The 24,145-nt window shown below is 34.9% G+C and overlaps 2 protein-coding genes across 3 annotated transcripts in view; one reads left to right on the top strand and one right to left on the bottom strand.

Annotated features, from left to right (window-relative positions):
• Positions 1-24,145, bottom strand: part of LOC141397630 (uncharacterized) — a 436,048-nt gene that overhangs the window by 36,904 nt on the left and 374,999 nt on the right. The gene's annotated exons all lie outside the window — the stretch shown is intronic.
• Positions 17,525-21,631, top strand: LOC141396747 (actin-histidine N-methyltransferase-like). The gene is made up of 3 exons (XM_073972385.1): positions 17,525-17,781; positions 17,901-18,159; positions 21,508-21,631. The coding sequence occupies exons 2-3, from the start codon at positions 17,920-17,922 to the stop codon at positions 21,514-21,516; spliced, it is 249 nt and encodes an 82-aa protein (XP_073828486.1). The 5' UTR covers positions 17,525-17,781; positions 17,901-17,919; the 3' UTR covers positions 21,517-21,631.

Genomic DNA, 24,145 nt, shown 5'->3' with positions numbered 1-24,145 from the left:
CAATATCTTTAGAACTGTTACAAATACAATCTCCAAATTTTGTATGTGTGACGGAATTTGATGTAGAAAAAAATTTGCCAGATATTATTCAAATCGGTTCAGTTTTGGGTATAGCTCCCTCATACATGTGTATATTTTCGTCCGATTTCCTTATTTTATGCACCAAACACGCTATTAACGTCCAATTTCAATAAAAATAGGAAGGTGTGACGGAACTGGTCTAACAATATATGTACCGAATTATGTCGAAATCGGCTGAGATTTGAATATAGCTCCCATACATATTTTCGGCTGATTTCAATTATTTGCTGCACCAAACACGCTATATAAGTCCGATTTCAATGAAATTTGGAATGTGTGATGGATGTTGGCACAGAAATAGATGTGCCAATTTATATCGAAATCGGCTCAGATTTGGATATAGCTCCCATATATATTTTCAGCCGATTTCACATATTTGCTGCACCAAACACGCTTTATATGTCCGATTTCAATGAAAACAGGAGTGTGTGACTGAATTCGGCCTAGAAATAAATGTGCTAAATTATATCGAAATCGGTTCAGATTTGGATATAGCTCCCATATATATTTTCGGCCGATTTCACCTATTTGCTGCACCAAACACGCTTTATAAGTCCGATTTCAATGAAATAAAGAATGTGTGACTGAATTTAGCCTAGAAATAAATGTGCCAAATTATATCGAAATCGGTTCAGATTTGGCTATAGCTCCCATATATATTTTCAGCTGATTTCACCTATTTGCTGCACCAAACACGCTATATACGTCCGATTTCAATGAAATTTTGGGTATGTGATGGATATTGACCTAGAAGGAGATGTACCAATTTATATCGAAATCGGTTCGGATTTGGATATAGCTCAAATTTATATTTTCGGGCGATTTAATATATTTGATGCAACCAAATACGCTATATTTGTCCGATTTCAATGAAATTTGGAATTTGTAATAAGGACTTACGAATTATGTCGAAATCAGTCTGGCATCTCTGCTTGTGTGCAAGTGTTTTTGGCGAGCTCTTATATCGATTTAAAAAAATAATTAATTTCAATAGTTTTTCGGTGTTTAATAAAGTGTTAATAGTGATAATTATACTAATCATTTGTTACTTCATCGAATTTCAGTGAAATATTTTAAAATCAGTGCTTTTTAAAACACTAGTGCTTGAAATAAAGTTGTGAATTTTCATTACTCTATCTTTGTAGTGCTTTGTGTTTACTTCTGTCGTTCTGACATTTCATTCTTTTGTTTTATTTGTCCTTCTTTTTGATAGATTTTCTTTATTGAAACCATTCATAGCATACTTTTAGGCCGTAATATTAATTTTCAGTGCTTTTCAAACTATAAGTATTTAACCTATATATACCGTAGCATACTTTCAGGCATATTATTAATTATCACCATGGCTTTTTTATATAGGGAATGCAGTATTATAAATTTTTCGGAGAGATTGATTACCTGTTGGATATGTGATAACCATGCCCATTTTAAATAAATACTAAATACTGATTATATTACTGATAGATCCATGGGATTACGTTGGTCGTGCCCTGACTGTAGAGATAAAGAAATAAATTTCGTTCGTCTTTTTAAAGAAACTAAATTAGAAGTCTCTAAATTAAAAAAGAAATTCAATCCCCTTTTTAACAATTTGGAAAAAAATAGAAAAAAATGTTAAATAGTTTTGATTACTCGGTTGATTCTCCGAAAAGCAAAAAAATCATCAGCCAGTAATACCATTTCCACCTCTGAAAATCTGATTGCTTTAAATTCCCCGATTGCTACTTCAGCTCCTTCTATCACTCCAATTGCCCAGTCCTCTGAAAACTCATCAGTATCTAGCACTCTTCCTGAGTCTTCTTCATCCTTGGCTCTTATTCCTACCAATAAAACAAATACCATTATTCCTGTCATCAATAAACCTATAACCAATTTACCTACTCCAGCTGAGAGTCCTTCACCTTCGGTTCCGCAAAGTAATCACCTATACCTTCTGTTGTTATCCATGAGCCTTCAGCTCCGGAACCTCCATCGTTACCCTTAAATCAACTAATTGTAGTTGCGCCGCGGAAAACTGTTTTTGTATCCTGACCACATCCTGATACTTCAACTGATCATATTCGTAATTATGTCAAATATAGAATTAATATTTAAAATGATTTAAAGGTATTTAAATTTAATCCGCCTCAACCAAGAGATATTTCATCTTTTAGGATCGTCGTTCCAAATGATTTATTCCATACCATAGTTGATAGCGAGTTTTGGCCCGAGGGACTTACAGTGAAAGTGTAGAAAGATCTACTCCGATAAATCCGATTGTTCTTCAAAAAAACTAGAGTCATTGCCATTTTTATATCAAAATGTTAGAGGTTTGAAAACTAAACTCAGTAGCTTATATTTAAAAAGTTTTTATTGTGATTATAAAGTCGTAGTGTTTACTGAAACATGGTTAAAGCCTGAAATAACCGATACTGAAATCTTTTGCGAAAATTTTCAAGTTTATAGGAAAGATAGATTAAACAAGGTTGGTGGTGGTGTTTTAATTGCAGTTCACAATTCTAATTCATCTGAATTAGTTGTAATACCAGTGACATCTTATGATGAGTTTCTTTGTGTAAAACTGAATTACCTTGGGAATATAATCTTTGTAACTGTTTCTTATATTGCACCAAACTCGGGCAATGACATTTATCTAAGACATGCCAATTTAATTCAAAGTGTTTCTTCTTTAATGTCTACTACCTCCGAATTAATTTGTATGGGTGATTTTAATCTTCCTCATATCTCATGGGTCCCTGGGGACAATAGAATAGATTTTATACCTGCAACTAGCACTGGAATTGACGATTTTTGGGATTTAATTTTTAGTCAATGTCTTTACCAAGTTAACAATGTTTTAAACATAAAGGATCGGGCTTTAGATCTAGTCTTTTCATCTACACTCAATGTTGCATTGAATAGATGTCTACCCAGCGAAAAGTTTGCCTCCAAAGAGGCAGTTAAATGATATGTACAAGTGATTTGGAAGTGCATCAAATTATGCATTTTCACTCATGATTTTTACAAGGGAGTGACCCCGGAAAGAGGCACTCCATTTCACCGCATTTTAACTGACCCTTTGGCATTGCATTTTAACTGAACCTTTGGCACTGCATTTTAACTGACCCTTTGGCATTGCATTTTAACTGACCCTTTGGGGTAGAATAGGAGGCAGTCCAGAGCACATGTTTTGAATAACAAAATAAAATGCATTTATTATTTGTGTAAAACAAAAATATTAATAACCTTCGCTCTTTATTTAATCCAAGCTTAAGTGCTTTTGCTTCTTCTGCTAAATGAGTTTGATATTGTCTTCCCATCACCAGTTAAGATTTCGACATGTACTCCAACAGCACCCCATTGGGAAATTTTCTTCTCGTGAGTTACCGGAAAAATGTTCACAAATAAATATTATAATAATAAATATTATTTAGTTTGTATTAACAAATGTTTCGAAATGTTAACGCGATTACTCTTTTATTCCGCTGCCTTTAGAGATGTATAAACTGATTTATGTACATGTAGGGATCTCTAACAACTGCTAATAAAATGTAGTGCCTTTTTCACGACTCCGTTTGCACTGCATCCGGATGCTGTTAAATTGTGAGGAATTGGAGTGCCTTTTTCACGACTCCGTTGAACTGCCTCCGCATGTTGTTAAAATGTGACGAATGGATGTGATTCTTTGGATTGCATCCAAATGCGGTTAAAATGTGAGGAATGGAGTGCCTTTTTCACGACTCCGTTTGAACTGCATAAAAACATGCCGTGAAAGAACTAGTCTACATTGCACTACTTCCAATTTATTTTGCTGGGTACCTATCGTATTGCCAGAAGATGTTTACCATCCTACACTTTCAGTTAACCTTCAACTACAAATTTCTAGACCGACCCCTAGGTCTAAGAAAAATATTAATCCTAAATTAAATTTTGAAAAAGATTTGTTATTAATGATACGATAGATTTAAGCGTTTCTAATTTCTATAATCAACTTAACTCTGCCTTTGCTAAAACAACTCCATATATAACAAAAGTTTCTGATCATGGCCCTCCTTGGTTCACATCGACGTTAAGGAGGTTGCGTAACATAAAAATTTAAAAAAATTAACTCCGCAGTGAATTACTCTAGCTACATTGTAGCCCGAAATAAATATAATTCTGCCAATTCTTATTTTTATCGGCATTATCTTGATAAAATGAGTAGGAATTTCAAAAATAACCCGAAAAGCTTCTTTAAATATGTTAATTCTAAAAGAAAGGCTAATAATTTCCCAAGCTGTATGAAATTTGGTAGCAGAGAATCTTCGGATGAATCCGAAATCTCTAATATGTTTGCCGACTTCTTTCAGTCTTCCTACTCTTCTAAAATTCTAAATGAACAATATAACTATAGTATTGACAAGCTGAATCATCTACCTCATATTGTATTGTCTGAAGATGAAGTCCTTGTAGGCTTAAAGTCGCTTCGTTCTTCAAACATACCCGGTCCAGATGGTGTTTCTACTTATATTCTTAAATCTTGCGCCAATGAAATTTATCGACCTCTTATTAAAATCTTTAATTATTCCTTAAATAATGGTTACTTTCCAACTTTCTGGAGATCTAGCTTCATTATTCCACTACACAAATCTGGTAAGAGATGCTTTGTTGAAAATTATAGGTGTATAGCAAAACTTAGTGCTATTCCAAAACTTTTTGAACTTTTAGTTTCTCGAAGACTATCTCACTTTGTTAAATCTATAAATTCACCTTTTCAGCATGGATTTATGAAAGGCAGATCTACAATTACTAATCTCATGGAGTTTGTAACTCATGTCTATAAAGGGTTTTCTTATAAACAACAGACAGACGTTATTTATACCGATTTTAGTAAAGCCCTTGATACCGTAGTGCATAAACATTTGCTTTATAAACTTGATATCATGGAATTTCCACAATCTTTGTTGAATTGGATTTCCTCTTATTTAAGAGGACGCACCCAAAAAGTTTTATTTAACGAGTCATTTTCCAAGGACCTGTTCGTTTCTTCCGGTGTGCCGCAAGGTAGCCACCTGGGCACATTTTTATTTGTACTATATATTAACGATCTTCCGTCAGCTATACGTTACTGCAAAATTTTAATGTATGCTGATGATGTAAAGCTATTCTTTCAACTGAATTCATTAAGTAATTCAATATATCTACAATATGATCTGCACTCTCTTACTAATTGGTGTTACGCAAATGGGATGACTTTGAACCTTAAAAAGTGTAAAAAATTTTCCTTATCTAGATCTCTTCCGTTTTTCTCCAATTATTATATTGGTTCACATCAATTGGAAAATGTTGACTCTTTCCTAGATCTAGGTGTTTTATTAGATCATAAATTGCGCTTCAATTTGCACATTGATTCTTGTGTTAATAAAGCTAAATCGTTATTGGGTTTTATAAAACGTTGGTCTAAAGAATTTGATGACCCATACGATACGAAACGTTTGTTTGTTAGCCTCGTCCGCCCAGTTCTGGAATATGGTTGCATTCTATGGAGCCCTTATTACAAATCATACTCTGATAAGATTAAGTCGGTTCAAATCCAATTCCTACTGTTTGCCTTGCGTGGTCTGCACTGGGACACGACCGCGCTACTCCCACCTTATGAAAGCCGTTTAATGTTAATTGATCTTCCTACCCTTGAAAAAAGAAGATTTACACTAAGAGCGCTATTTTTTATTAAACTATTACGCGGCTTAATTGACTGTCCGTACTTGATAGGAGAAATAAGATAAGAGAAATAAGATTTAATATTCCTTCACGTATAACCCGTAATTTCTTGCCAATTAATTTGCCTACTGTGAAAACTAATTATGAAGATAATAACCCATTACGTTCATTGTGTGATATATAGAATAACATATATAATACGATACCTTTAACTGAACCATTACATACTTTAAAAAAATTAATATTGCATTCATAATGTATAAACAAGCAGGTTGCCAATCCTCTTTAATGTAGTATTAAAATTTTTAGTAACTTAGTTTAGAATCTATTGCTCTGTAAACTACTTGTGCCTGTTAAGAACCCTTCAGCTCAGCATATGTATATCTACAACTCCCTCTGCGGAACAGTAGAACACAGCTAATGAGCAGAAACTATTTTTAATTTATATCTATCACCCTCGTTCATTCTAAAAAAATTGAGCTCTGTTTAACGGCAAACTACATCTCCCTCAGCGGAACCAGTAGTATTCAGCCTAAAGAGCCTTTAATGTAAATACATATTAATTTCCCTAATTAAATTATGTTGTTGTTCTAGTTTGTAATTAAATTTTTATATCGGCTGATATAATTTGTAGCCGGTAGTTTTATCCCCAACTAACCCGCCATTGACCGGTCCATGGTGTGTACGTGCTCCCTACGTAAGGGGAGGTGGCCCCCTCGGTCGGCAGGGGCGGGTGTAAGTGGCGTGGGAACGAACGAAAAAAAAGTGCCAACTCCTGAAAGATACAAATATACCATACACAGCACGGAACGGTCTGAGAACGCATTCATATACTTATCCATTAAAATATTTAAATAATGCTAACTATTAAAGATAATATAATTATAGTCATTCTTTTATTTTTTATCTTAGGCGGGGAAGCGGGTTCAGCTAGTTATGTTTACAAAATTGTCGATAACAACCATTCTATAGAAAAGTTGTCCATAACTACATTTCTATATAGAAACTTTGTCGATAAAACATCTCTATATCGAAAAGCTGTCGATAACAACTATTCTATATAGAAAAATTTTCGATTACAACATTTCTTTATAGAAAATATGTCGATAAAAATTATTCTATATACGAAATTAGTCACATAAAACTATTTGATATAGAAAAATGTTCGAATGCAACCATTCGATATAGAAAAGTGGTCGATAGCAACTACAAAATATGTATAATAAAGTTGTCGGTAGCAAGTATTCCATATAGAAAAGTTGTCGATAATAACTATTCTATACAGAAAAGTGGTCGATCGGAATTATTCTTTAGAGAAAAGTTGCCGATAACAACAATTCCATATAGAAAAGTCGTCGATAATAGCATTTCTATATAGAAACGTTGTCGATAATAACAATTTTATATAAAAATTTTTTCGACAACATTAATTCTATATAGAAAAATTGTCGATATCAGTTTTTTTCTTTATAGAAAAGTCGCCGATAACAAGTTCTCTGAACTGAAACGTTGTCAATAACACGTATCGTATAAAAATCATATAAAAAGTCAATAATTTGACTCACTTATGAGTTTGGTTGACAACTCCATCACAATCGATTGGCTGTCATGACAGAATGGTAAATCATCTACACAACACTACTCACATGTATACGATACCTTATTCAAAAGAGGTAAAGTCGTATATGTTTACCACAACAGTCAACTTAACGCAAATGGCAAGTGACGGTAATCAAGTTAATAACACTAATGTTGAGCAAGTAAATTTTAGTGGGTGGTAAATTGGATTAGTGGTATGGGTAAATTATTGCCGTCATAACAATAACTTATTGAGAGGACTACGCACATAATTGACACATCCAAAGTGCACCGCAAATGGTGGAGATACGGATCTATGCGGTTAAAAAATCAAGATGGGCCTTTTTCTTCACAACCAGCTGTGTTCTAAGTTTTTTTATATACCACCTGGGAGATTTGTAAATTGAACTTTCGCTACACTTAACTTATTTCTAACCACAAGGCAGCTATGTTAATTGGGGTACACACGATCAGTTTTGACTGTCAGTTTTGCTCAAATAATCGGTAGCTTGCCAGTGTGGCCGTTCAATTTTGTCAGTCACCAGTAGACAGCGGAATCCTATGCAAATGCATATATGGTTAGGATGGTTGTAGAGAAAATCTGATAAGACAGAAACTCGTTTTATTACAAAATAAAAGGAAATAGGCCCAGAAATTTTTGCATATCGTGCATATTTTGACTTATTTGTATATATGTATCTGCATAAAATGAGCATACTGCAAAACCATATGCAAAAATTTATTCAAGGATTTGTGGTCTAAATATCCCACCAAAATGGATAAATTTTGTCTTCGTTGTGGGTATAAAACTTTCCACCTGAAATTTGTCAGTATAGGTCCACGTCTTCATATAGCCCCCATAGAACAGTACCTACCGATATTCGGTATTTTGAAAGTTGTAGCCTTAATATCCCACCGAAAAGACTGAAGATCGATATCTATTCTTCGTTGGGGGTATAAAATATTCCATCTTAAATTTGTCGGCATAGGTCCACGTCTTCATATACCTCCCGATTTTCGTTATTTTGAAGGTTGTGGCCTCAATATCCCACCAAAATGGCTGAAATTTGGCATTTTGTCTTCGTTGTGGGTATAAAAGTTTTCACTTGAAATTTGTCGGTATAGGTCCACGACGTCATATAGCCCCCATAGAATGGTACTTCCCGATTTTCGGTATTTTGAAGGTTGTGGCTGTGGTTATACATTTCTCTATTTTATTGACTTGTCTGAAGAGAATTTTAAACAGACAAAATTGTACACCTATTATTGAAATATTTGTTGCATAAGAAAATATGTAAAATGCATAAATTTTGCATAATTTTGCATATGTCATATGTTCCGATTGCAATGTAATCAGAAGCCAAAAATATGGCCAGTCCCAAAATTTGACATGAGTCGGACCAAAAATAGGGGTTGCATAGAATTCCGCTGTCTAGTCATCAGGCAATCACAAAATATATTGTGGTTGATGGACAGTTTGACACTTGTCGATATTTCCGAAAAATCTACAGTCAAAATTGATCGTGTATACCCCGCTTTACGCATTAATGCTTTACTGTTATGAGCTATGAAATGCAGTTATGTTTGGGAGTCACGTAGTAATGTATCCTTCGGTATGCGTAACAGATATTCTTGTTCTTAGAAGAGAGAAGATTTTTAAAGCACTCAAGCCAAACTATCCAAATTTTGTACCAACACGACATTACTATTTGATGAAGTAAGTTCAAGTGAATCTGTGGGATACGATACTGTTTTAATATTAGAATTTTTTCGCTTCCTTACAAACACTTGTTTTTCCTCGTGTCTGCGGATTTTTTTGCTCTGCTTTTCTTTTGGAATTTTCGGCTTCGGCATTCCATTCTCCAGTTCAGCTCATCTTCATGGTAGATTTTAATTTACATCATGTTTGTCTAAGTGTGTGGGCCAAAGCAAGTAAGTGAGTGCAAGTTGTTGTAATAGAATAATCAGTATTTTAATAAAGTTTGCATCATAGTTTCCAAGTGGCGAAGTTAACGGCCATTTAGATTATGTTGTACGGTGTGCCACAAAATTGAAACGCAAAAGTTTTGCAATGACGAAGCTGTCGATTACAGCATTGTCCTAAGGAAAATTTGTCGATAATGACTGTAACATAACGAAATATTGCAGATAACAAATTTTCTGTATCAACAATTTGTCGATTTGTCGAACTTTTGTATATTGAAAAGCCAAGGATACGAGGGTCACTAAAAACCTTCTCGCTTGGCAACACGCAGAGTCGCCAGGCGTCATTTGACATTTTGTTTTGTTTTTTTTTTTTTTTTTTTTTGGAAATATTGGCAGTCTTTAACCTAAGAGTACTTGGGGCAGATTGACTTACGACCGTGTATTGGGTTGTTTACAGTGGCTTGATTGAGACAACTCCAAAACATGGTTTTTGACCGCTTTTACAGCATCTTCTGGCGAGTGCTACTGTTTTTCGGGTTTATACGCATCGTTCCATGATTCGTCATCTGGATCCATCTTACAAACGTCTTTTGAAGCACCGATCGACGGGAGATCCAACGAGAAAAACCGCATTTTTGCCGCCAAGTGTTTGTGCAATATCAAATGTTAGTTGGTGGAATAAATGACCAAGGACGCCTCTATCTCACGGTATATAGCACTGCGTTCTTGCATTATCCGTTCACAAATGGCTTAAGTTTTTCTGACACAACGGCCGTTTTTGGACGACCCTCACGAACTTCTTTTTTTTGTCGAGTGTTGGCCACGATTGCATTCATTAAACCAGTTTTTATAGTGCTATAGGAAGGCCCTTTATCGACATATACAGATTTAATTTGATCGATGCACTCTTGCCGTGATTATCCATGCATAGATGCACTGCGTGTAGCCTAGGTCAGAAGGTTTTTAGTGACCACGATAACAGTTTTTAAATACATTTTTACGGAGAATAGACATCGACAACAACATTTTGCTCAAAAAATCCTCGATAACAAGTTTTCTATATAGAAATGTTTTCCGTAACAAATTTTCTACAGAAACGAGTCCAATAGCAGATCATTTTTGTACAGAAGTTGGCGATAACAATTCTTCTATATATGGGAAAGCTGTCGATAACAACTATTATATATAGAAATATTGTAGGTGACAATATTCTATATAGGAAGGTTGTCGATATAGAAAATATGTCCATAAAACTATTCTATAAAGAAAAGTTGCCGATAAAACCGTTCTATATAAAAAGTTGTCGATAAAAAACTATTTTAAATAAAAATGTTGTTGATAACAACTATTTTATATAGAAAAGTTTTCGGTACCTACTATTCTATACACAAAAGTTGTCAATAACTACTATTATATTTAGAAAAGTTTCCGATAATAACTATTTTACATAAAAGAGTGATTATATTCTATATAGAAAAGTTGTCGATAACAACTATTCTATATTGAAAAGTTGTCAAAAATAGCTATTCTATATTGAAATGTTGGGTGACGTAGGGGATGGAAGATACCAAGCAAAGGTCTTACCGGTTTTAACATGGCAAAGCCCAGGATTTATCTTGGTCCCTCTTTTATCTCAAGTGGACACTGACCTCCCCGTGGTGTCACCTGGGGAACTGCCTTTAACACCCGTTAAAGGTAGTGAGCTAACATGTGCCATGTGTTCTCCCATAAGAACGTTAAAAACTTGGGTTTGGGCGTCGGGTTAGTAACCCTCCCCTAGAAAAAACAGCATACTATGAAAAAACGAAAGAAAAGAAAAACAACAGAGAAGGTGCAGTCTTCGCATTGGCAGACGTACTTGAAAAGTACAAGGCCGATATTACTGCCATACAGGAAATACGATGGATTGGGAAAGACGTCACAACAACACCTATAGGTGACGCACTGTATTACGAACAGACAAAAGATATATTTTACGAGCGCTTAGAAGAAACATATGACAGTTGGCCAGCACATGACATTAAAATCATTCTAGGCGATTTTAATGCCAAAATTGGAAAGGAGAATATCTTTGGCCCAACAGTCAGGAAATTCAGCCACAGTGAAACATTTGACAATGGTATGAGGCTGATAGACTTTGCAGCTGCAAAAAACATGGTAGTTAGCAGCACCAGATTTAATCATCTCGATATTCATAAGGGCACCTGGCTGTCCCAAGATCAGAAAACAAGAAATCAAATTGATCATGTTGTGAAAGATGGAAGACATTCATCGAACGTGTTGGATGTACGATCGTTCCGAGGCGCAAACATTGATTCGGACCACTACCCTGTTGCAGCAAAGGTACACACCCGCTTAAACGTAGCAAACAATGTACGAACAGACACAACACGAAAGTTAGACATCGGTAAGCTGCAATCACAACAGATAGCCACAGCATATTCCACTCAACTAGCCCAATTGCTTAATCAAAGCACTCCTCATTCCGATAACATATCAGCGCAATGACAAAGCATTGCCCACTCCATGCAAACAGCCGCAAAATCCATACTTGGATACCAGAGGCCTCCACCAAGGAATCCATGGTATGATCAGGAGTGTCGTGTTGCTACCTAAGCGAAAAATGCGGCATATAGGGCTACTTTACAATCCGTAGCAACGCGTAGCGCACGAGAGGAGATACAGGGAGAAAAGGAGAGAGATGGAAAAGCGGGAGTGTGAAAAAATCGAGATATACAGGAGCCAGAATGAAAACCGAAAATTCTACCAAAGAGTCAAGCATCAAACTGATGGCTTTGGTACAGGCACATCCTTCTGTAGAGACCAGCAAGGTAATTTGGTAACTGATACAGATAGTGTACTCAGGATATGGAAAGAACATTTTTCAAATCTGCTGGTATCCAATAGCAGCGAAGACGACGAAGATACCACAGTCTCAATCCCAGAAGATGGTATTGAATGTATACCGCCCAGCCAAGATGAGGTAAAGACAGCAATAAATCGGCTGAAGAATAATAAGGCAGCAGGAACCGATGGCTTACCAGCCGAGCTGTTCACAACCGGAGACGACACGCTGATAAGGTGTATTCATCAGCTAGTTAGCACCATCTGGCAGGAAGAACGAGTACCCGACGATTGGAACCTGAGTATCCTGTGCCCCGTCCACAAGATGGGAGATAAGACTGTATGCTCTAACTATAGGGGCATAAGTCTACTCCCTATTGCCTACAAGATCGTGTCAGGGATATTGTGCGAACGACTAAAGCCTATGGTCAACGAGATAATTGGACCATACCAATGCGGCTTTAGACCTGGCAAGTCCACCATTGACCAGATATTTACCCTGCGGCAAATCCTGGAGAAGACCCAAGAGATGCAGATCGACACCTACCACCTTTTTGTCGATTATAAAGCAGCCTTCGACAGCCCGCTGCTTTCAAAGGTATTCCAAGCCATGTCTGAATTTGGAATCCCCGCAAAGCTCATCCGGCTTTGCAAAATGACATTTACTGACACGAGGTCCTCAGTTAAAATAGGAAAGAACCTTTCCGAAGAGTTTGGTACCAAAAGAGGTTTCAGACAAGGAGACAGCCTTTCGTGTGATCTCTTTAACATCCTGCTGGAAAAGGTTATACGAGAGGCAGACGTCAAAAGAAGTGGCACAATCTACACCAATAGTCACATGTTACTTGCTTATGCTGATGTTATAGACATCATAGGCCGATCAGTAAAAGAAGTATCTGAAACCTTTATGAAGGTCGAAGAAGGATCTGCTAAAGTGGGTCTGGCGGTAAACGGTGAGAAGACCAAGTTGATGGTGTCGACGCGCAATGCGTCCATTGAGCTCGGACCGACTGTGGATGTTGGTTCCTATAATATTGAGGTAGTAAAAGACTTCGTCTACCTCGGCACCTCCGTAAACACAACAAACGACATCAGTTGTGAAATAAAAAAAAAGAATTTTATTGGCCAACAGATGCTACTTTGGTTTAAGTAAGCAGTTTAAAAACAAAGCCACATCTCGTCAAACAAAAATAACGCTCTACAAAACACTGATACTACCCGTGCTGATGTATGGCTCCGAAGCCTGGGTACTTGCGCATGCAGACATGGCAGTGCTTGGTGTGTTTGAGAGAAAAATTCTTCGAAAGATCTACGGACCAATCTGCGTTGACGGTGAGTATCGATGTCGCATGAACCACGAGCTGTATCTGCTGTACAACGACATCAATATTGTTAAACGTATCGAGATGCAGCGATTGCGTTGGCTAGGCCATATCATAAGAATGAGCGATGATGACCCCGCTAAAAAGGTGTAGAAACACGGACCGCTTGGCTGTGCCCGCAGAATTGGCAGGCCAAGGAATAGATGGCGCAAACAAGTGGATGATGAGATGAAAAGGCGCGGTATTCCAGAAAGCGAAGCAACAAGTAGAGATAATTGGAGATCTTTTCTTAGTTCGGCCTATAGAACAAATGTTCTGTAATGGGCCAGCTAATTAAGTAGTAAGTATATTGAAATGTTGTCGATAGCAGGCATTCTATATAGGAAAGATGTCGATACAATGTTGTTGCTTTAATTATTAACCTACCTCTCGTTATTCAATGCTTCCAGCAAATGCCATGCCATTAAAAGCCTTACCGTTTTTAATTTTATTTAAGATTTAATTATGTTAACGTCACATTTAGGCAACTGGAAATGTGAACCAGTTATGACAACCTGAGTATGCAAGCATCCGTTTACATAATTCCTTGCAATGTAGTGACTCGGTTGCTATGTCTGTTATTGAGATAGTTGCCAAGCATAAGTCCACATAAGTCAGGTTTGATTAAATATTTCCTCGAAAGTCTTTAGCCAGAATTTGGTGAAAGTAAAGGCAGGGTGATTGTGGATGAAACATAACATAATAATTTAGCTAAGCTTTAAAATGTAAAAGAAAAGTATTCTCTTTTCATTTACTTCTCTTTTGCTATCTGGTTTGATTTAAATTTTTAAAGACTTTGTAAAGGAAAACCAACCAACCAAAAGTCCCAAATGTTAATCTTTCTTTTTATGTCTAAGAATTATTTTCCCTCTCTCTCCCTCCCCCGAGCACATTTGTCCCACTTTGTGTTTGTCTTTTTTATTTACTTTTAGATTTTCTCCATAATTAAATTTCGCCACGCCGAAAAGGGAGTCAAAATTCAATTTTGCAAAACTTTTACTTCTTTTCGACCCCCCCCCCCCATGACATGCTTTTGCGACAACTCCATTGTCACTTTTGCGGTCTCGTTTTTTCAAATCTCCTTTTACTCAGGTCAAATAGAAATTTGATTGTTAGTCTTTCGAAACTATTAGGGGGAAGAGGTTATTAAATTTGTATTTTTTTGTTGTAGAAAAACTTGATAAATTTTTTAATGTGGGTCACTCGAAAAATGACTACGCGAAAACTGCTACAAGCCACTTTCACTTACCCACCACGTATAACCGGTAACTGCGATCCCCAACTGACATTTTGTGGTGTTGTAAAATTGGCGAGAATGAGAATGTGGCATACATTTTACTTATGTTGTTATGTACACACAGAGAAGAGATATTGTTGGAACAATCATATTCTAAGAGCAAAATAGTGTATTTTAAAAATCTGAAAATATATATTATTGTTTCAACCATATATTTTTTATTAGCAAACATGATGATACAAAATATATTGTTGCGCCAACAATACATATTTTAAGAATTTTAAAATACACTATTTTCCTCTTAGAATATGATTGTTCCAACAATATTTTTTCTCTGCGTGTACATAATTGTTGCATAGTTTAAGGCATGTTTTGTTGTGTGCTTCTTTGCAACAGGAAAAAGCTGTGGTGCCCTCTCGTCATGAAAAGAGTAGGTTAGGTGGTGGCAGACATTGGCCTTCTTTTGTTTGTTTGTTTGTTTGTTTAACGTTGCATTCAATTGGGTGTTTATTTAAATGTTTAGCAAAGTAAGGGATGTGAAATGTAGTTTAACTGTGGTAATTTTGACAAAGGTAACAAAATTTCTATAACGAAAAGTTATTAATAAGAATTTTTTATAGCGAAAAGATGTCGATAACAATTTTTCTATAACGAAAAGTTGTCGATAATAACTTTTCTATAACGAAAAGTTGGCTGTAACAACTTTTCTATAACGAAAAGTTGTCTGTAACAACTTTTCTATAACGAAAAGTTGTCTGTAACAACTTTTCTATAACGAAAAGTTGTCGACTATAACAACAGTTCTATATCAAAAAATGATGACAACAATTTTCTATAACGAAACGTTGTCGAAACAACTATTTTATAACGAAATGTTGTTGAAAACAACTTTTTTATAAAGACAAGCTGTCGATAACAATTTTTCTATAAAGAATAGTTGTCGATAGTAACTTTTCTATAACGAAAAGTTGTCGATAATAACTTTTCTATAACGAAAAGTTGTCGATAACAACTTTTCTATAACGAAAAGTTGTCGATAACAACTTTTATATAACGAAAAGTTACCGGTAACAACTTTTCTATAACGAAAAGTTGCCGGTAACAACTTTTCTATAACGAAAAGTTGTCGATAATAACTTTTCTATAACGAAAAGTTCTCGATAACAACTTTTCTATAACGAATAGTTGTCGATAACAGCTTTTCTATGACAAAATATTGTCAATAACAACTTTTTTATAACGGAAAGTTGCCGATAACAAATTTTCTATAACGAAAAGTTGTCGATAACAACTTTTCTATAACCAAGAGTTGTTGATTACTGGTAAATTTGACAAAGGTAACAAAATTTCTATAACGAAAGGTTATCAATAAGAATTTTTTTATAGCAAAAGGATGCCGATAACCACTTTTCTATAAGAAAAATTTGTCGACAACTACATTTTCAACAGCTAAAAGTTGTTTATAACATCTGAAAAGAGTCGGTAAAAACTTTTCTAGAACGAGAAGATGTCGGTAACAACTTTTCTGTAACGAAAAGTTGTCGATAACAACTTTTCTATAACGAAAAGTTTTCGGTAACAGCTTTTCTATAACGAAAAGTTGCCGGTAACAACTTTTCTATAACGAAAAGTTGTCGATAATAACTTTTCTATAACGAAAAGTTCTCGATAACAACTTTTCTATAACGAATAGTTGTCGATAACAACTTTTCTATGACAAAATATTGTCAATAACAACTTTTGTATAACGGAAAGTTGCCGATAACAACTTTTCTATAACGAAAAGTTGTCGATAACAACTTTTCTATAACCAAGTATTGTTGATTACTGGTAAAGTTGACAAAGGTAACAAAATTTCTATAACGAAAGGTTATCAATAAGAATTTTTTATAGCAAAAGGATGCCGATAACCACTTTTCTATAAGAAAAATTTGTCGACAACTACATTTTCAACAGCTAAAAGTTGTATCTGAAAAGAGTCGGTAAAAACTTTTCTATAACGAAAAGTTGTCGATAACAACTTTTCTATAACGAAAAGATGTCGATAACAACTTTTCTATAACGAAAAGTTGTCGATAACAACTTTTTTATAACGAAAAGTTGTCGATAACAACTTTTCTATAACTAAAAGTTGTCGATAACAACTTTTCTATAACGAAAAGTTATCGGTAACAACTTTTATATAGCAAACATTTGCCAATAATCGATATCTTCACTTTTCTATAATGAAAAAGTTGTAGATAACAATTTTTCTATAAATGAAATTTGTCGATAACAACCTTTTCTTACAAAAAGTTCGTTCCATGTTCCGCAGAAGGATACTGATCTTAATTATGAGCATCATGATGTTATTTAGCAGCTTTTGTTTGTGGTTTAAGGATTAGTTGAATTTTTTAAGCTCATTTGTAATGACACTACGGAGGGCTGTGGCCAGGAGGTGGATAACGACTTTTTGGCTGCTGATAAGAGTGGGCATTGCAGTACTAAAACTATAAATTCGTGACTATGAACTCTTCATCATCATCATGCTAACCCATCATTGTTTAGCATGTTGATGACGAGTTTAAAACTTTTATTCATCGTTTGAGTGTTCATGAAAGGATGAAAATGGCGGCGATGTCGTTGCTGTTACAAATTTTTGTTGATGGCAACTTTTTCACCCCGTTTTCTCCCCTTGTAACATCATCACTAGGCAGTCTTTTGATGACTGTTAACACTCAAGTTCTTGTTGTTGTTTATTTTATTACGATGTTTTGTTGGTCTTCAACTTACAACGTCTCATCCTTTTGAAATTTGTACGTCGAATATTGTGGTTGTATCTTAGAGCTATGCGCTCGCTCTTGTTTTTGTGACCTCAAAAGTATGGTTATTAAAAAAAAATTGTTCAAGTGTAAAAAAGTTCAAAAATTACAGCATAGTTTTAGGTATTTTTATGAACTCAACAACAACAAACACAACACTTTCATGGTTTTAACTTTCAAGTAAGACCGATAAAGTTTGCTCGTCTTTCAGCGAGAGCAAGAGGATAACGACCAAAAAACAAATTGTTTTGGTCTTAAGCGAATTTTAGATGGGGTAATTAATTTTAAATTGGGTAACGAAGTATGTCCTCCCTTGGCAAAGGAATTTACAGTAATTAATTATTATTGGCTGAATAAGTTTCTGATTTGTTTTCGTTTGTTGTTTCCTTTCAGATGGGCAGTTTAAACCGTCATGACCCGTGAAAATTTAATACCTCGCACCAAACCCAAGCGTGAGGGTGACTTATCGGATACAATAGCCGCCTTGATACCCTTCTGGGATATGGCCAATCATCGTGATGGCACAATTACAACTTTCTTCAATACGAAAACTGAGCAGGTGAAGAGTAGTGCCCAGGTGGACTATAATATGGGGGAGCAGATATTCATTTACTATGGTGATCTCACAAACTCGGATCTGATGATTCATAAGGTATGAGTAAGGTTTAATCGAAATAATTTTTTTTAGAGAAACTGATGTCAAAACAAGAAACTATCGATAACACTTTTCCTATCGATAATTTTTTCTTATGGGAAAATTGCAATGGATACCATTTTCCTAGTTAACGATAACTTTTCTATATAGAATACTTATTATCTTTTATATAGAACGGTTGTTATCGACAATTTTTCTACAAAGAATAGTTGTTATCGACAATTTTTTTTACATAGAATAGGTACTATCGACAACTTTTCTATATAGAATAGTTTTTATCGACGAATTTTATACATCGAATAGTTATCGATAAATTTTACATATAGAATGGTTGTTACCTATAAATTTTTTGAGTTATTCGTTATCGACAACTTTTCTGCATAGAATAGCTGTTATCAAAAACTTTTCTATAAAGAATTATTGTAATCGACAATTTTTCTATATAGAATAGTTGCTCTCGGCCACTTTTCCATATAGGATAGTTGTAGTCGACAATTTTGTAGATAGAATAGCTGTTACCGACAACTTTTCTATATAGAATAGTTGTTATCGACAACTTTTCTTCATAGGATAGTTGTTATCGACAACTTTTCTGTATAGAAAAGGTGCTATCGAAAATTGTTCTATATAGAATATAATTTCTCAACTACTTGTCTTTATAGAATAGTAGCGCTCGACTACTTTTCTATGTAAACTAGATGTTACCTGCAACTTTTCTATAGTTGTTATCGAAGTATTCTCTGTGGGAAAGTTGTTATCGGCAGTTTTTCTATATTGAATAGTAGTTAGCAACAAATTTTCTATATATAATAGTTTTTATTGACAACTTCTATATATGGAATAATTGTTATCAATAAATTTTCTATACAGAATAGTTGTTATCGATAAATTGTCAATATAGTATAGTTGTAATCGATAAGTTTTGTATTTAGAATATTCGTTATCGGCTTTTGTCGATAACAACTATTTTGTATAGAACGGTTGTCATCGTCAATTTTTCTACAAAGAATAGTTGTTATCGAAAACTTTTCTACATAAAATAGTTGTGATCAACAACTTTTCAATAGGAAAATAATGTTATCAACAACTCTATATAGAAATGTTGTAATCGAAAACTTTTCTATATAGAATAGTTTTTCTCGACGACTTTTATACGATAACTGTTGTTTATAAAATTGTTGTTATCGACCACTTTTATATCAGTTGAGTTGTTATCGATAACTTCTTTATCTCTTTTTAATAATATACATACATTATTTTTGTTTTCTTTTTTATACCCTCCACCATAGTATGGAGGGTATATTAAGTTTGTTTTTCCGTTTGTAACGCATTGAAATACTCATTTGCGACCCTATAAAGTATATATATTCTTGATCAGGGTAAAATTCTAAGTCGATCTGAGCACGTCCGTCCGTCCGTCCGTCTGTGGTAATCACTCTAGCATCCACAAAAATGGAGATAGGACGCTGAAATTTTGGGAAAATGCGTCTTTTGTTTGCAGGAAGGTCAAGTTCGATGATGGGCTGTATCGGTCCACGTTTTGGTATAGCCCCCATATAACGGTACCCCCCGATTTGCCGTATTTTGACGTTTTTAGCTAAATTTTTAGACCGATTTAGCTATAATTTGACATTTAAGGTTCTTAAGTATCAATAAACTTATATAACAAAAGTTGTGGACATAGGTCAACGTTTTGGTATAGCCCCCATATAACGGTACCCCCCGATATACGGTATTTTGACGTTTTTAGCTACATTATCAGACCGATGTAGCTATAATTTGACATTTAGGGTTCTTAAGTGTTAATAAACTTATATATTTGAAGTTGTGGACATAGGTCCACGTTTTGGTATAGCCCCCATATAACGGTACCCCCCGATTTGCGGTATTTTGACGTTTTTAGCTACATTTTCAGACCGATGTAGCTATAATTTGACTTTTAGGGTTCTTAAATGTCAATAAACTTATATAACAAAAGTTGTGGACATAGGTCCACGTTTTGGTATAGCCCCCATATAACGGTACCCCCCGATTTACAGTATTTTGACGGTTTTAGCTATATTTTGAGACCGATTTGGCTATATTTTGACATTTAGGGTTCTTAAGTGTAACTAAACTTATATAACAAAAGTTGTGGACCTAGGTCCACGTTTTATTATAGCCCCCATATAACGGTACCCCCGATTTACGGCATTTTGACGTTTTTATCTACATTTTCAGACCGATTTAGCTATCAATTGACATTTAGAGTTCTTAAATGTCAATAAACTTATATAACTAGTGGACATAGGTCCATGTTTTGAAATAGTCCCCATATAAAGTTACCGCCCGATTTCAGGTATTTTGAGAATTTTACCAACAAGTTTTAACCGAATTATCCGTAATTTGAACATTTGACATTTGAAATTCTTAGTGGTCACCGCACCTCTCCACCAAAAATTGTCAAGAAAGCCCCAATATAACGGTACCTCCCGATTTTCAGTAATTTGATGATTTTAGCTACAATATTAAACCGAACAAGCAGTAATTTGACATTTGAAGTTCTTAGTGGTCACAACACCTCTCTATCAAAAATTGTCAACATAGGTCCATGTTCGGATATAGCTCCCATGTAACGGTACCTCCCAATTTTCAGTAATTTGGCAATTTTAGCTACAATTTTTAACAGAACTAACTGTAATTTGACATTTGAAGGTTGTAGTGGTCACCACACATCTGCATCAACAATTTTCAACATAGCCCTAATATAACGATACTTCCCGATTTTCGGTACTTTGAGGATTTTACTTAAAATGTTTAACCGAACGTAGGTCCATGTTTTTGTATAGCCCCAAAACAAACCTCCCGATTTTCCGTACCTTTGCTTTATTTTTTGGACGAACTTTCTGTAACTTGAAATTTAAAAGTTAACAAAAATTCTGCAACAAAAATTGTTCATTTAAGTTCATATTTTCGTATAGAAAAGATACCTCCGAACTAGCTGTTAATGACATTTGAAGTTCCCACGTTATGTACCGATTTTCGATATTTTGAGGATTTTTAACCGAATTAGGAGTTATTTGATATTAAAGGCTCCCATCAAAAACTGTCAACATAGGCCCATGTTTTATTATAACTCCTATATAACAGTACCTCCCAATTTCTAGCCCACCAAAAATTGTCAACAGTTAGATATAGGCACCATAAAAAGGGCCCGAATGAAGCATTTTGTGTACATTATCTGACATTTTAACGTACTCACTTAAAGTTGGGGACAGGAATGAACATTTTATGGTGGAGGGTATGAAAAGTTCGGCCCGGCCGAAGTTAATGCTTTTTTAATTGTTATTTTTCTCTTTATTACAGTTTTATTAATCCCTCCAATCCAAAGACAAGGTATCGATTAAACACGGCTTAAGTCCTTCAGATGTTTCATTCGAAAAACGTGCCAAACTTTTGGAACTCCTAAAGTTACTAAAGAATAGCGAATTGAAAGTACACCCAGCGCCAGATTTCATTTCACCTGAACTATTGGCATTTGTACATGTTTTCAATATGAATGAGGAGCAATTGGATCATAGGATAACATCAGAACGAGCTATGGATTTATTGCGTATTGATTGCGCTTTGGAAACAACGTTGGAAACGAAAACATGGCAATATCTGGAAACACGTTTGATTTTGTTTTTGCGTGTCTTACCCCAAACACTGGAACAAAATGAACAACAATTAGCCCCCATAAAAGAAAAAAATTGACAATGAGTAGCAATGTTACTGGAGTATCGTGTGCTCGAGAAAGGTATACTGGCAGCGGCCCTTTGACTATGCCAAACAAAGGACAAAAGCCTTAAAAAGAAGAGAGGAAAAACGAAACGTACGCTCAAGGACAGCAAAGTAACCTAAGTATGCAGGCCGAGTTTTGAGGGCTCGAAAAACAACTATCAACTTTTTCCTGTGTTCGTTGTGATAGTTATCTTTAACAAAGTGAAAGTCCTTAAACTTGAGCTTGCAGTTTTGTCCGTCTGTGCGTGCCAGAGACCTAAAAAATTTTGTTATTTTTTAAGTGTTTTTGTATTCAACCTTTGCTGTATTTTGTTTTTGGTTTTTTTGTGTTAAAGAACCCTGAGAAAAAAGCCATACAACAACCAGGTAAAGTAATCATAATAACGGTTTCAGTTTCAGCTGTGTTTTTCTTTCTTTTTCCATGTTAAAATAATTCTTTATTATTTAATTTTCTTGGTATTATTTATAGTTTGCCAGAGGACATTGTAGAAGTGAACAAGAAGATGTCCAGCAAATGACAGACCAAATAACAAACCAACCAAAGGACACTTGACCAAAGTTTCTTTTCTATTTTTGGGATTTCTCTCCCACAGTTTGTCCTTAGTCACTCTTTCCCTTTTCATTGCTCATATTTAAAGTTGAAAACTTTTACCGCATTACACAGTTCAAGGAGTCAAAATCATTCGGTTTAACTCTGTTTTTCCCATCATCTTAAAAGAGGGTTTTTGTGTCATCGTTAAATATTCTTTATGTTTTTATATAATTACTAGCAAAATGCCCGCTACTTCGTATGCGGAAAAGGAATAATATTCAAATAAAAAATATTTAATATGGTGAACACTGAAAACTTTTATGTACTAATACCTATTTGAATTGACATTTAATTTTTTTCAGGTACTGTTCGTACGCGTTTTGTTCCAATCTCAAAAAAAAGACCTCTACACTTTAAGAGCGGCCTTCATTTTAAATTTCAGTCCATGTTTTATTAGAACGGTATGGGTATTTTGAAAATTTTATCCACATTTTCCACCGAATTTTGGAATTTGTGATATCAAAATGTAGAAAACCGATCGATTCCCCGGTCAGGCAACATCAAATTTTCAACGGTGGCAAAATACCCCTCAGTAATGTTGGCGACATTTCCTGAGTATTTCAGCCATTTAAAACTTCTCTACAAGTGGTGTCGTAAGGCTCGCCGTTCGGACTCGGCAATAAACAGTAGGTCCCATATCATTGAGCTAATATGAAACAGGGTGCACTCATTGATATGAGAGAAGTCTCCCTTGTCCCGTCTAGGATGTTTGTGGAAAATTTATTACATTATTTAGAAACCGAATTTGTGTTAACATAGAAACAATAGTACATTATTCAGTACAATTTTTAGAATCCAGAACCTTAGCTCATATGTTACAGTTTTAGCTCTACTTGTTCACCCAATTCCAATGGTATTACATGTAGAAACCTTTCATACATTAAAAGGTGGATTTTAATAAACATACTGATCCAATCTCAACAGTGAGCCTCACAACAAATTTCATTTATCGATTCACTCAATACCAGTGCTTCAATATTTGGAATAAGTTAATACATCTAGTACATTTATTGTACGACCACTTCTAACAATGAACCTGACAAATAAATAACATACCAGAATTCCACTTCTATTCCTTAGCCCAATACCAAATTTATTGCAATTTTGTACTTTTCACACACTAATTATATAAACCCAGCTTCATTGCTACACCAACGTCAAATTTAATACCATTTAGTACATTTCGTATTTCTCAATAAGTCAGCCAGCCCTCAGCCTAATTTCAGAATTTGTATGCATTTCAAAAAATCCTTATCTAAACACCAACACCATCTCTCATACAACAATTCGAAATTCCACCTTTATCCCTTCAAGCAACGCCAAACTGGTCCAAATTCAGTACTTATAATAAAAAAAACTACCGCCTATTATCCAAAACTAAATCCCAACCGCAATTTAGTATTTTTCGTATACATACCGAATTTCACACTTTCAGCTCTACTAATTTACACAATAACAATTTGAACCAAATTCTGTGCTATTTTGTAATTTTCGTACACTTATTGTACGCATATCCACAATCACATCCATATCTCAACCCTACACATCAAGAGGGTCTATAATACCAAATTTCCGAATTCCATCTCTATTCATAATACCATTAATACTTTTCGTATGAAAGTACGAATT

This window comes from Musca autumnalis, unplaced genomic scaffold (assembly GCF_047663935.1).
Source record: "Musca autumnalis isolate F117 unplaced genomic scaffold, ASM4766393v1 scaffold_3, whole genome shotgun sequence".
In the NCBI taxonomy this organism is placed as follows: Eukaryota; Metazoa; Arthropoda; class Insecta; order Diptera; family Muscidae; genus Musca; species Musca autumnalis.
The sequence above is the reverse complement of the archived record's forward strand: the minus strand, read 5'-3'. Positions and strand labels throughout refer to the sequence as shown.

Excerpts from the sequence above, each read along its gene's own strand:
- LOC141396747 (XM_073972385.1), top strand. The coding sequence starts at position 17,920 with ATGACCCGTGAAAATTTAATACCTCGCACCAAACCCAAGCGTGAGGGT.